At 42.8% G+C, this 13,553-nt stretch overlaps 2 protein-coding genes across 10 annotated transcripts in view; one reads left to right on the top strand and one right to left on the bottom strand.

Moving 5' to 3' along the window:
• Positions 1 to 13,553, bottom strand: part of ALDH3A2 (aldehyde dehydrogenase 3 family member A2) — a 69,931-nt gene that overhangs the window by 18,454 nt on the left and 37,924 nt on the right. Inside the window, exon 10 of one of the 4 annotated variants that reach the window (XM_032269212.1) lies at positions 12,699 to 12,739. The exons of the other annotated variants lie outside the window; for them this stretch is intronic. Within the exon in view, the coding sequence (XP_032125103.1) occupies positions 12,728 to 12,739 (12 nt within the window). The 3' untranslated portion in view covers positions 12,699 to 12,727. Of the gene's footprint in view, positions 1 to 12,698; positions 12,740 to 13,553 lie in introns of those variants that run through there. 4 annotated transcript variants of the gene reach the window in all.
• The window catches only part of SLC47A2 (solute carrier family 47 member 2), a 31,407-nt gene that overhangs the window by 13,118 nt on the left and 4,736 nt on the right, over positions 1 to 13,553 (top strand). For all 6 annotated transcript variants that reach the window (XM_032269203.1, XM_032269201.1, XM_032269202.1 and 3 more), the window contains one exon: positions 443 to 512. In XM_032269203.1, the coding sequence (XP_032125094.1) occupies positions 443 to 512 (70 nt within the window). The remainder of the gene's footprint in view (positions 1 to 442; positions 513 to 13,553) is intronic.

Consider the following 13,553-nt stretch of genomic DNA (forward strand, 5'->3'; position numbering starts at 1 on the left):
AGGAAGAGTCCAGGCTCTCTGCTTGAAATAAGAATGGAACTATTATCAGCAAATACTCTGGGCACTTACTATACAGCTAGCCCTTCACGTGTATTAGCAAGTCCATCCTCACAGCCCGGCGAGGTCTTGGGGAGGGCAAAAGTACTTAAATCATGTCTGAGGAGTCAACCTCTGTCCATTCTAGGCCTTCATGACCTGCCTGTCCACAGACAAGAGGCTAACTGAAGGGCAGTACAAAATTATGGGGACTGTCCAAAGTTTGAGGTGTGACCCCCAGACACATAGAAAACTCTGGGCTAGCAGTGCCAGTTATATTTGTGTGGGGCAACTACCTCTATTCCAGAGCGTTTTCTTGGTGGGGTTGGGGGGCATGGAACAGAAGGGAGATAAATGGGTCTCAAAGGCTACCTCTGTGTCTTATGCTTTCTAATTTCTTTTGCAGAGATGTCATCGCCCTGGTGGGCCAGGTCTTGCCAGTTTATAGCGTCTTTCACGTGTTTGAGGCCGTCTGTGTGAGTACCACTTTGATCCAAAGCCTGACTTGGGGACACGATTCACGTACTTTTGCCCTCCCCAAGACCTCACAGGGCTGTGAGGATGAACTTGTTAATACACATGAAGGGCTAACTGTATAGTAAGTGCCTAAACTATTTGCTGATAATAGTTCCATTCTTTTTTTTTTTTTTTTTGAGACGGAGTTTCGCTCTTGTTACCCAGGCTGGAGTGCAATGGCGCGATCTCGGCTCACCGCAACCTCCGCCTCCTGGGTTCAGGCTATTCTCCTGCCTCAGCCTCCTGAGTAGCTGGGATTACAGGCACGCACCACCATGCCCAGCTAATTTTTTGTATTTTTAGTAGAGACGGGGTTTCACCATGTTGACCAGGATGGTCTCGATCTCTTGACCTCGTGATCCACCCGCCTCGGCCTCCCAAAGTGCTGGGATTGCAGGCGTGAGCCACCGCGCCCGGCCTAATAGTTCCATTCTTATTTCGAGCAATGACTTCCCTCCTCTCCTGCAATTTACAAAAGCCGAAAAGTGAATGCTGATTAGCAAAGAACTGAAAAGCTGCAGCAGTGTAAAGCCACACATCTTTTTCCTTCCGGATTCCTCATGAGCTGGGACATGACATTGACCTGTGCCCCAGGCTGGCCAGGAGCCGAAAGGCAGCCATATCCTGTAGCCAGCACAGAGGGACATTTCTACAAGGGAACGAGCCCAACCAGAACATAGAAGGACCTGGACTTTCTGCTCCTTTGATCACTGAAAGACAGGTCTCATTTAACACAGATTTGAATTATGTGATTTTACATATTTTTTGAGACAGGGTCTCGCTTTGTCGCCCAGGCTGGAGTGCAGTGGTGCGATTATGGCTCACTGCAGCATCGACCTCCCGGGCTCAAGCGACCTTCTCACCTCACCCTCCTGAGTAGCAGGGACTACAGGTGCATGCCACCACATCCAGCTAACTTTTAATTTTTATATTTTTTGAAGAGACAGGGTCACACTATGGTAGGTGGAGTCCTCTCGTGGTGGGCCTTCAAATGTTGGCCTGAGTCACCAGCCTGGGCCAGAGGAAGGCTGGCACGTGGAGGCAGGGCCGGCCTCGCGAGCTGCCAGTTTTATCATCTAAGCCTTGGCTGGTCTCGAACTCCTGGACTCAAGTGATCCTCCCAAATCAGTATCCCCAAGTGCTGGGATCATAGGCGTGAACTACTGTGCCCAGCTATGATTTTTTTTAAACATGAGAAAACAACAATGAAAAAAACCAAAACACTTAAGTCTTGTTTAATAAGCAGAATTTGAACTCATATGACTCCTACTGGAGTTATGTGAATTCTTTAGGAACACACCCCTCGCATAAATTCCCATCGCTCTGCAGGAGGATATGCCCTTAATTAGCAACGCGAAGCACTGGCACACTCCAGGCCTTGCTTAGCTGGGGAAAAACACCTGTATAATAACTACCAGCTCATTAAAAACCTACTGAAGAAATGACACTTATGGAGGATTTTTCTAAAGGCCTCTGGGTACTCCATCCAGTTCACTAACTATTCTAATATAGTTTGGCGTTCAGAAAGCGACATCCTTGGGCTGTGTGTTCTTAGCCTCAGCAGAAATGCCTTCTCTGGGCTGTGTTCTGGTATCATATTTGTGGCCTTTATCAAGGAACATCAAACGAAACTACTTTATGGAGCCCATTATTGCTTTTGTCATAAAATATTATTTCTTTTGTTTTGTTTTATTTTGAGACAGAGTATCACTCTGTTGCCCAGGCTGGAGTGCAGTGGTGCAATCTTGGTTCACTGCAACCTCCACCTCCTGAGTTCAAGTGATTCTCCTGCCTCAGCCTCCTGAGTAGCTGGGACTAGAGGTATGCGCCCTGACGCCCAGCTAATTGTTGTATTTTTAGTAGAGACGGGGTTTCACCATGTTGGCCAGGCTGGTCTCAAACTCCTGACCTCAGGTGATCCACCGGCCTCGCTCTCCCAAAGTGCTGGGATTACAGATATGAGCCACCTCACCTGGCCTGGATACTGTTAAGACACTATTCATATTTTTTCTCTAGTGTCTGGATGAGACCACACCCGAGAAATCCTTCTTGAAATTGAAGAAACTGAAGGCTAGGAATGGCTTTGCTTTTTTTTTTTTTTTCCGACAGGTCTCACTCTTGTCGCCCAGGCTGGAGTACAGTGGTGCCATCTCAGCTCACTGCAGCCTTGACCTCCTGGGCCCACGTGCTCCTCCTACCTCAGCCTCCTGAGTAGCTGGGAGGCTGAGGTAGAGAAGGGACCTTTTGTAGAGATGGGATCTTGCTACGTTGTCCAGGCTAGTCTTGAGCCCCTGGGCTCAAGCAGTCCCCCTGCCTCGGCCTCCCAAAGTGCTGGGATTGCAGGCATGAGCCATGGCACCCAGCCCAGCATTTCTTAAGAACTTAAGTATGCCTCCTCTTCCAGTGGGCAGTACTTCTCTATTCACTTCGGCTGCCAAGAAACTCCGAGTCAGGTTTACAGAGAACAGTTACCGGGGCCTGACAGCTTGTGTACGTGCATCCCATCACCTTCCCTTCTGGCTAGCCTTTTTCTTAATTTACCTTTTCCACGAGGCTTATTTTTCATTTATTTATTTTTTTGAGCCAGAGTCTCACTCTGTCACCCAGGCTGGAGTGCAGTAGCATGATCTTGGCTCACTGCAACCTCCACCTCCTGGGTTCGAGCAATTCTCCTGCCTCGGCCTCCTGAGTAGCTTGGACAACAAGCGTGTGCCATCACACCCAGCTAATTTTTGTATTTTTAGCATAGACAGAGTTTCACCGTATTGGCCAGGCTGGTCTCGAACTCCTGACCTTGTGATCCGCCTGCCTTGGCCTCCTAAAGTGCTAGGATTACAGGCGTGAGCCACCATGCCCAGCCTATTTTTATGTTTTGTAAACTTTTCGTGAGTTATAATTTACATATCATAAAATTCATATATAAGTATACAACTCAGTGATTTTAAATGAATTTAGAGTGATGTAACCATCATCACCATCTAGTTTTACGTCAACCCCCAGAATTTCCTGGAGACTGTTTTGTGGTTAATCCCTGCTCCCACCTCTTGCTCTGGGTAATCCATTGAATTGCTTTCTGTCAGTATGAACAACTTCATTCATATAAGGAGGGTCGTATGCTATGCAGTCCCCGGGTCTGGCTGCTTCTCCTTAGCATACTGTTTTTGAGGTTCATCATGCGGTAGCATGCGTCAGGGCCTCATTCCATTTATTACTGAGTAGATCCAGTGCATGGAAATGCCGCCTTTGTTTATCCATTCATCAGCTGATGGACATTTGGGTTGTTTCTAGATTTTGCTGTCATCAACAATGCTGGTTAGAACGTTCATGTGGACGTCTTTGTGTGGATTTGTTTTCATTTGTTTTGGTAGAGTCCTGGGAGTTGAACTGTTGGGTCAAATGATAACTTTATTTTTAGCTTTTTAAGAAACTGCCCGCCGGGTGCAGTGGCTCATGCCAGCATGCTAGTGCTGGTAATCCCAGTGCTTTGGGAGGCTGAGGTGGGAGGATCACTTCAACCAAGGCGTTCGAGACCAGCCTGGGCAACATGAGGAGACCCTGTCTATACAAAAAATTTAAAATTTAGCTGGGCATGGTAGTGCACGCCTGTGGTCCCAGCTAGTCAGGAGGCTGAGGTAGGAGGATCGCTTGGGCCCAGGTGGTCGAGGCTGCAGTGAGCTGTGCTCATGCCACTGCACTTCAGCCTGAGTGACAGAGAAAGACCTCGATTAAAAAAAAAAAAAAAAGAAAAGAAACTGTCAATCTGTTTTCTAACGTGGTTGTACAATTTTACATTCCCGCCAGCAATATATGAGGAGTTCAGTTTCCCCACTTCCTTGCCAATTCTTGGTATTATATTTTTTAACAATTAATAGGCATTAGTTTTAAGAGCAGGTTTAAGTTTACAGAAAAAGTCGAGCAAAAAATGTAGAGTTCCCATACATCTCCTCCCTCCCCTCAGTTTCCCCCCGATTTCCCTCTTGTGTTAGCGCGGTGCATTTGTTAGAACTGATGAACTACTATTGAGACGTTATTAACCGAAGCCCATCATTTACATTAGGCTTCACTCTGTGCTGTGCATCTTATGTGTTTTGACAAATGTACAATGACATGTATCTACTGTCATGGCATCACACAGAGCAGTTTCACTGCTCTAGAAATTCCCTGTGTACCACCTGTCATCCCTTTCCCTCTCCTTGCCCGCTCTGGAACCCCTGGCAACCACTATTTTTAACTGTCTCTATAGTGTGGCCTTTGCCAGAATGTCACAGAGTTGGAATCATGTAGTATGTAGCCTCTCCAGACTGGCTTCTTTCGCTTAGCAATGTTCATTTAAGGTTCCTCCATATCTTTGTGTGGTTTGATAGCTTCTTTCTTTTCTTCATTTTTTCTTATTTATTTATTTTTTTTGAGATGGGGTCTCACCCTGTCTTGTTGCCCAGGCTGAAGTGCAGTGGTGCGATCACGGCTCACTGCAACCTCCACCTCCCAGGTTCAAGCAATTCTTCTGCCTCCACCTCCTGAATAACTGGGATCACAGGCGTGCGCCACCACGCCTGGCTAATTTTTGTATTTTTAGTAGGGACAGGGTTTCACTATGTTGGCCAGGCTGGTCTCAAACTCCTGACCTTGTGATCCCCCTGCCTCAGCCTCCCAAAGTGCTGGGATCACAGGTATGGGCCACCACACTCGGCCAGCTTCTTTCTTTTTATCTCTTAATCATATCCCATTGCGGGGATGTACCACAGTTTGTTTATCCGCCTACTGATTGAAAGACATCTTAGTTTGCTCCAAGTTTTGGCAATTTATCAATAAAGCTACTATAAACATTCATGTGCAGGCTTTTGTGTAGACATGTTTTCAGCTCATTCCCAAGTGTTTGGGAACATGACCATTAGATAGACAGTAAGACTATGTAAGCTTTGTAAGAGTGCCAAGTTGTTTTCCAAAGTAGAGATACCATTTTGCATTCCCACCAGCGCTGAATCAGAGTCCCTGTCATTCCACATCCTCACTAGCATTTCATGTTGTCCGTGTTTGGGATTTTAGCCACTCTAATGGGTGTAGTGGTAGCTCACTGTTTTTTCTTTTTTGGGGTTTTTTGAGACAGAGTCTTGCTCTGTTACCTAGGCTGGAGTGGAGTGGTGTGATCTTGGCTCACTACAACCTCTGCCTCCCAGGTTCAAGCAATTCTCATGCCTCAGCCTCTCAAGTACCTGGGACTACAGGCACGCACCGCTGCACCCAGCTAATTTTTTTTTTTTTTTTTTTTTTTTTTTTAGTAGAGATCGGGTTTTGCCATGCTGGCCAGGCTGGTCTGGAACTCCTGGGCTTAAGTGGTCCACCCGCCTTGGCCTTCCAAAGTGCTGGGATTACAGGCGTGGGCCACCACACCCAAATCTCACTGTTTTAATGTGCTATTCCCCAATGACATAAGAGGTTAAGCATCTTTTCACATGCTTATTTATCAGCTGTATAGGTCTTCTCTGAAGAAGTGTCTGCCTAGATCTTTTGCCCATTTTTTAATTGGGTTGTTTTCTCATTGTTGGGATTTAAGAGGTTTTTTGGTGCATGTTTTGGATACCAGTCCTTTATCAGCGTGCTTTGCAAAAATGATTTTCCAGTCCACAGCTTCTCATTCTCTTACTGTTATCTTTGCAGAGCAGAAGTTCCTAATTTTAATGAAGTTCAACTTAACAGTTTTTTCCTTTCATGATCATGCTTTTGGTATTATATCTAAAAAGTCAGGCTGGGCATGGTGGCTCATGCCTATAATCTCAGAACTTTGGGAGGTTGAGGATGTAGGATTGCTTCTTGAGGCCATGAGTTCAAGACCAGCCTGAGCAACATAGGGAGACCCTATCTCTATTAAAAGCTTTTTAAAATTAGCTGGGTGTGGTGGTGCACACCTATAATCTTCGCTACTTGGGAGGCTGAGGCAGGAGGATTGCTTGAGCCCAAGAGTTCAAGGCCACAGTCAGCTATGATTGCACCACTGCCCTCCAGCCTGGGCAACAGAGTGAGACCTCCATCTCTAAAAAAAAAGTAAAATAAAATTTAAAAAGAAGTCATTGTGCAACCCAAAATCACTTAAACTTTCTATTATTTTGTAGGAGTTTTAGTTTTGTGTGTTGCTTTTAGGTCTGTGTTTTTAACTTTTATTAAAGGCAAAAGATGTCTAAATTCATTATTTTGTATGTGGATATCCAGTTGTTCCAGCACCATTTCTTGGAAAAAAAGATAGGCTTTCTCCAGTTGCCTTTGCTTCTTTTTTTAAAATTTTTTTAAAGAAGAGGTTTCACCATGTTGGTCAGGCTGGTCTTGAACTCCTGACCTCAGGTGATCCACCCGCCTTGGCCTCCAAAGTGCTTGGATTACAGGTGTGAGCCACCACGCCCGGCCGCCTTTGCTTCTTTTTTGTGGCTGAACAGTACTCCATTGCATACATGCGCCACATTTTCTTCATCCATTCATCTGTTCGTGGATACTTAGGTTGCTTCCAAATCTTGGCCATTGTGAATAGTGCAATAAACATGGAAGTGCAGGTATCTCTTTGATATACTGATTTCCTTTCTTTTGGGTGTATATCTAGCAGGATTGCTGGATCACGTGGTAGTTCTATTTTTAGTTTTGTGAGGTACTTCCAGACTATTCTCCACAGTGGCTTCACTAATTTACATTCCCACCAAAAGTGTACAGGGGCTCTCTTTTCTTCACATACTACCTTGCATCCATTATTGCCTGCCTTTTGAATAGAAGCCATTTTTACCGGGGTGAGATATCTCATTGTAGTTTTGATGTGCATTTCTCTGACGATCAGTGATGTTGGGCACCTTTTCATATATCTGTCATTTGTATGTCTTCTTTTGAGAAATGTCTATTCAGATCTTATACATTTTAGGACGTTTTTCTATTTCTGTCTGTTTTTAAATTGGCTTAGATTTTTTTTCTATAGAGTTGTTTGAGCTCCTTATACATTCTGGTTATTAATCTGTCATCAGATGGATAGTTTGCAAATATCTTCCCCCATCCTGTGGGTTTTCCCTTCACTTTGTTGATTATTTCCTTTGCTGTACAGAAGCTTTTTAACTTGATGTGATCTCATTTGTCCATTTTTGCCTTGGTTGCCTGTGCCCTGGGGGTATTACTCAAGAAATCTTTGCCCAGACCAATTTCCTGGAGAGTTTCCCCAAAGTTGCTCTTTTAGTAGTTTCATGGTTTGAGGTCTTCAGGTCTTTAATCCATTTTGTATTGATTTTTGTATATGGTGAGAGATAGGAGTCTAGCTTCATTCTTCTACATATGAATATCCAGTTTTCCTGGCACTATTTATTGAAGAGACTGTCCTTTCCCCCATGTATGTTCTTGGCACCTTTGTAAAAAATGAGTTCACTGTAGATGCCTGGATTTACTTCTGGGTTCTCTATTCTGTTCCATTAGTCTATGTGTCTGTTTTTATGCAAGTACTATGCTGTTTTGGTTACTGTAGCTCTGTTGTATAATTTGAAGTTAGGTAATGTGATTCCTCCAGTTTTGTTCTTTTTGCTTAAGATGGCTTTAACTATTGATTTTCATGTTGATTTTATATACTGTAACTTTCTTGGATTTATCAGTTCTAATAGTTTTTTGGTGGGGGTCTTTAGGTTTTTCCAATTATAAGATCCTATTATCTGGGTCAGACAGCTCACAACTGTAATCCCAGCATTGTGGGAGGCTGAGGCAGGAAGACTGCTTGACGCCAGGAGTTTGAGACCAGCCTGGGCAACATAGTGAGATCCTGTCTCTCCAAAAAGATTTTTAAGTTAGCCAGGAATGGTGACACATCTCTACTAAAACAAAAAAGTAACCTGGTGTGGTGGTGCATACCTGTAGTCCTAACCTCTTGAGAGGCTGAGGTGGGAGGATTGCTTGAGCTCAAGAGGTCAAGGCTGTAGTGAGCTGTGAATCCACCACTGCACTCCAGCCTGGATGACAGAGCAAGATCCCATCTCTAAAAAAAAATAAGATGATATCACCAGCCAGGTGTGGTGGCTCACGCCTGTAATCCCAGCATTTGGGAGGCTGAGGCGGATGGATCATTTGAAGTCAGGAGTTCAAGACTAGCCTGGCCAACATGGTGAAGCCCCATTTCTACTAAAAAAAAAAAAAATACAAAAATTAACCAGGCTTTGTGACGCGTGCCTGTAACCCTAGCTACTTGGGAGGCTGAGGCAGAACTGCCTGAACCCTCCAGCCTGGGCAACAAAGTGAGACTCCGTCTCCAAAAAAAAAAAAAAAAAAAAAAGAGAGAGATATCACCGGCAAACAAGAATAATTTGACTTCCTTTTCAATCTAGATGCACTTTATTTATTTCTCTTGTCTGCTCTAGCTAGGACTTCCAGTAATATTTTGAATAATAGTGGTGAAAGTGAGTATCCTTGTCCTGTTCTAGATCTTAGAGGAAAGGCTTCCAGTTTTCCCGTTTGGTATGATACCAGCTGTGGGTCTGTTATATAAGGCTTTTATTGTGTTAATGTTCCTCCTATACCCAGTTTTTTTGAGGTTTTTATTTTTTATCATGAAGGGATGCTGAATTTCATTAAATACTTTTCAGCATCAATTGAAATGATCATATCGTTTTTGTCCTTAATTCTGTTGGTATGAGGTATCATATTGATTGATTTGCATGTGTTGAATCATCCTTATATCCCAGAGATAAATCCCATTTGGTCATGATGAATAATCTTGTTAATGTGTTACTGAATTCGGTATGCTGGTATTTTTGTTGAGGATTTTTGTTTATCAGGGATACTAGTCAGCAGTTTTCTTTTTTTGATGCGTCTTTGTCTGGTTTTGGTATCAAGATAATACAGGCCTCGTAGAATGATATTGGAAATTTTCCTCCCTCCTCTATTTTTTTGAATAGATTGAATAAGACTAGTATTGGTTCTTTAAATGCTTAGTAAAATTCAGCAGTGAAGTCAATGGGTCCCAGGCTTTTCTTTGCTAGGATCTTAGCCGAAAGGCCAAGAAGTGATAGGAGACTTCTTATTACAGCTTCAATCTCATTATTGTTACTGGTCTGTTCAGGTTTCAGATTTGTTCATGGTTGCATTTTGGTACGTTGTATGTGTCTAAGAATTTATCCATTTCTTCTAGGTTTTCCAATTTATTGGAAATAAATATATAGTTGCTTCTGGTAGTAATTAATGATCCTTTGCATTTATTGGTCTTAGTTATGTCTCCTTTCTCATTTGATTTTATTTATTTGGATCTTTTTTATTTTTCTTAGTCTGGCTAAAGGTTTGTCTATTTTATTTTTTTCGAAAAAACAAATTTTCATTTCATTGATCTTTTGTGTTTTTTGGTCTGTTTCAATTTAACCTATTTCTGCTCTGACCTTTATTCTTTGTTTTCTACTAATTTGGGATTTGGTTTGCTCTTGTTTTCCTAGGTCTTTAAGATGAATCATTCGGTTATTTGATGTTCTTCCCTTTGATGTAGGTCCTTATTGGTATAAACTTTCTTAGTACTGCTTTCATTGTATCACATTGGTTTTGATATGTTGTTTCCAATCATTTGTTTCCAGAAATTTTTAAAACTTCCTTAATTTCTACATTGGCCCACTGGTCATTCAGGAGCATACTAATTTCCATGTGTTTGTAGAGTTTCCAAAGTTCCTCGTTATTATTTCTAGTTTGATTTCAATGTGGTCAGAGAAAATACCTGATATAATTTCAATTAAAAAAAAAATTTTTAAAGACTTGTTTTGTGATCCAACATATGGTCCATCCTTGAGAATGAGCCCTATGCTGAGGAGAAGAACGTGTATTCCGCAGCAGCCAAATGAAGTCTTTTGTAAATATCTGTTAGGTGCATCTGGTCTACAGAGCAGATTAAGTTCAATGTTTCCTTGTTGGCTTTCTGTCTGGATGATCTGTCCAGCGCTGCAAGTGGGATATTGAAATCTCTAGCTATTATTGTACTGAAATCTGCCTCTCTCTTTACTTCTAATAATATCTCCTTTATATACCTGGGTGCTCCAGTGTTGGGTAGGTATATATATATTTATAAATGTTATATTCCCTTGCTGAATTGACCCCTTTATCATGATATAATGACCTTGGTTCTTTTTATAGGTTTTGTCTTGAAATCTATTTTGTCTAAGTATAAGCTACTCCTGGTCACTTTTGGTTTCAATTTGTATGCAATATCTTTTTCTATCTCTTTATTTTCAGTCTATGTGTGTCTTTATAGGTGAAGTGTGCTTCTTGTAGGCAACAGATCACTAGGTTTTTTTTTTAACCCATTCGGCCACTCTTTGTCTTTTGACTAGAGAGTTTAGTTCATTTACAGTCAACGTTAGTATTGATAAGTTAGGACTTAGTACTGCCATTTTGCCTTTTGTAGGTTTTTTGATTTGGGGTTACCATGAGGCTTGCAAATTACATCTTATAATCCATTACTATTATTACTATTATGTATTTGAGACATGGTCTCGCTCTTGTAGCCCAGGCTGGAGTGCAATGGCATGATCTCGGCTCACTGCAACCTCCACCTCCCAGGTTCAAGTGATTCTCCTGCCTCAGCCTCGTATAGCTGGGATTACAGGTGTGCACCACCACACCTGGCTCATTTTTGTATTTTTAGTAGAGACAGGGTTTCACCATGTTGGCCAGGCTGGTCTCAAACTCCTGACCTCAGGTGATCCACACACCTTGGCCTCCCAAAGTGCTGGGATTACATGTGTAAGCCACTGTGCCTGGCCAATAATCCATTATTTTCAAACTAATGACAACTAAACTGATTGCAAAAACAGAGAAAATTAATAAAAACTTTTAACTTCATCCCCTGCTGCTTCTTAACTTTGTTGTTTCTATTTATATCTTATACTGTCCATGTCTTGAAAAGCAGTTTTTTTAAAAAATAGGTGCATCTTTTAGTCTTCTGCTGTTTATTTCAATGACTTCATACTAATCTACTTTTTAATTTTTATTTATTTTTATTTTGTAGAGACAGAGTCTTACTATATTGCCCAAGCTGGTCTCAAACTCCTGGCTTCAAGCAATCCTCCTATCTTGGCCTCCTAAAGTGCTGGGATTACAGGTGTGATGAACATCAAAATTTATTGGATGCAACTAAGGCAATGCTTAGAGGAAAATGTACAGCTTCAAATGCCTGTATCAGAAAAGGAGAAAGGTCTCAAACCATTGACCTAATATTCTACCATAAGAAGCTAGTAAAGAGGCCAGGCGCAGTGGCTCACACCTGTAATCCCAGCACTTTGGGAGGCCGAGGTGGGCAGATCATGAGGTCAGGAGTTCAAGACCAGCCTGGCCAACACGGCAAAACCCCATCTCTACTAAAAATACAAAAATTAGCTGTGTGTGGTGGCGCATATCTGTAATCCCAGCTACTTGGGAGGTTGAGGCAGGAGGACCACTTGAACCCAGGAGGCGGAGGTTGCAGTGAGCCAAGATCATGCCACTGCACTCCAGCCTGGGTGGCAGAACAAGACTCCATCTCAAAAAAAGAAGCTAGTAAGGAAGAACAAACTATACCTAAATAAAGTAAAAGATTAGTGTGGGCCAGGCATGGTAACTCTCTGTTGTGGGGGTGGTCCCCTGAGCATTGTATGATGTTTGGCAGCATCCCTGGTCTCTACCCACTACATGCTGTAACACCTTCCCCCCGCCACACCCCCGCAATTGTCACAACAAAAACATCCCAGAAATTGCCATCCCCATTTGAGAAACACTGGTCCAGGGTACATCAATCATAATTTGGAAGAAGTCTTTTTTTTAGTCAAAAAAAGATCATGCCATGACATACAATAACCAGCAATATGCACAGCATATTTCTTTTATTTATTTATTATTATTTTAAATTTTACTTTAGGTTCTGGGGTACATGTGCAGATCATGCAGGGCTGTTGCATAGGCACATACATAACCAGGTGGTTTGCTGCCTCTATGCTCCCTTCATCTATATCTGGCATTTCTCCCCATGTTATCCCTTCCCATCCTCCCCCCGATCCCGCTGTCCCTCCCCTAGCTGCCCCCTACCACCCCCAGCGTGTGATGCTCCTCTCCCAGAGTCCACATGTTCTCATTTTTCAGCACCCACCTATGAGTGAGTATATGCAGTGTTTGGTTTTCTGTTCTTGTGTCAGTTTGCTGAGAATGATGGTTTCCAGATTCATCCAAGTCCCTACAAAGGACATGAACGCATCATTTTTTATGGCTGTGTAGTATTCCATGGTGTATACGATGCACAGCATATTTCAAAGTTCAAGAGGCATACATCTCCTAACATCAGTGCATTACCTCTTTGTTCAGATAGATACAAACCACAAAATACTCCCCACCTCTCAGAGGAACAAAATTAAAATAACAAAATATCTAGTGGTCAATAATCCTGACCAAAGATGAGCTGTGTCTGTAGCTCAGTAGATCTGGAATCATGTTGGGAAAATGAGACTAACGAAATCAGACAAACAGGACTTTCTCCGGAGCAATTCTCATCTTTGAGACGAGATATAATCACAGACAGCAGGGGGTGAGGGCTGCTTGTCTCATAAGGAACAAGCTAACAACCACCGTTTGTCATGTACGGTGGGCAAAATAATGGCCCCAAGTTTCAACGTCCACATCATAATCCCCAGAATCTGTGAGTGTTTCAAGGCAAATGGGACTTTGCAGGTGTGATTAAGAATCTGGAGACGGGGATTATCAGGCCCAATGTAAATACAAGGGTCCTTAGAAGAGGGAGGTAGGAGGGACAGAGGAGATGTGACGCTGGAAGCAGAGGTTGCAGTGATGTGGGGCCACTGGCCAATGAATACACAAGGAATTCTAGAAGCTGGAAAAAGCAGAGAAACATTCTCTCCCAGGGCCTTCAGAAGGGAACAAGCTCTTGATTTTGGCACAGTGAGACCCAATTCAAACTTCTAACCTCCAGAGCTGTAAAATTGTGTGGTGTGTGTGTGTGTGTGTGTGTGTGTGTGTGTGTGTGTGTGTGTGTG

Source organism: Sapajus apella, unplaced genomic scaffold (assembly GCF_009761245.1).
Source record: "Sapajus apella isolate SASKATOON/1434 unplaced genomic scaffold, GSC_monkey_1.0 scaffold189, whole genome shotgun sequence".
NCBI classification, from domain to species: domain Eukaryota; kingdom Metazoa; phylum Chordata; class Mammalia; order Primates; family Cebidae; genus Sapajus; species Sapajus apella.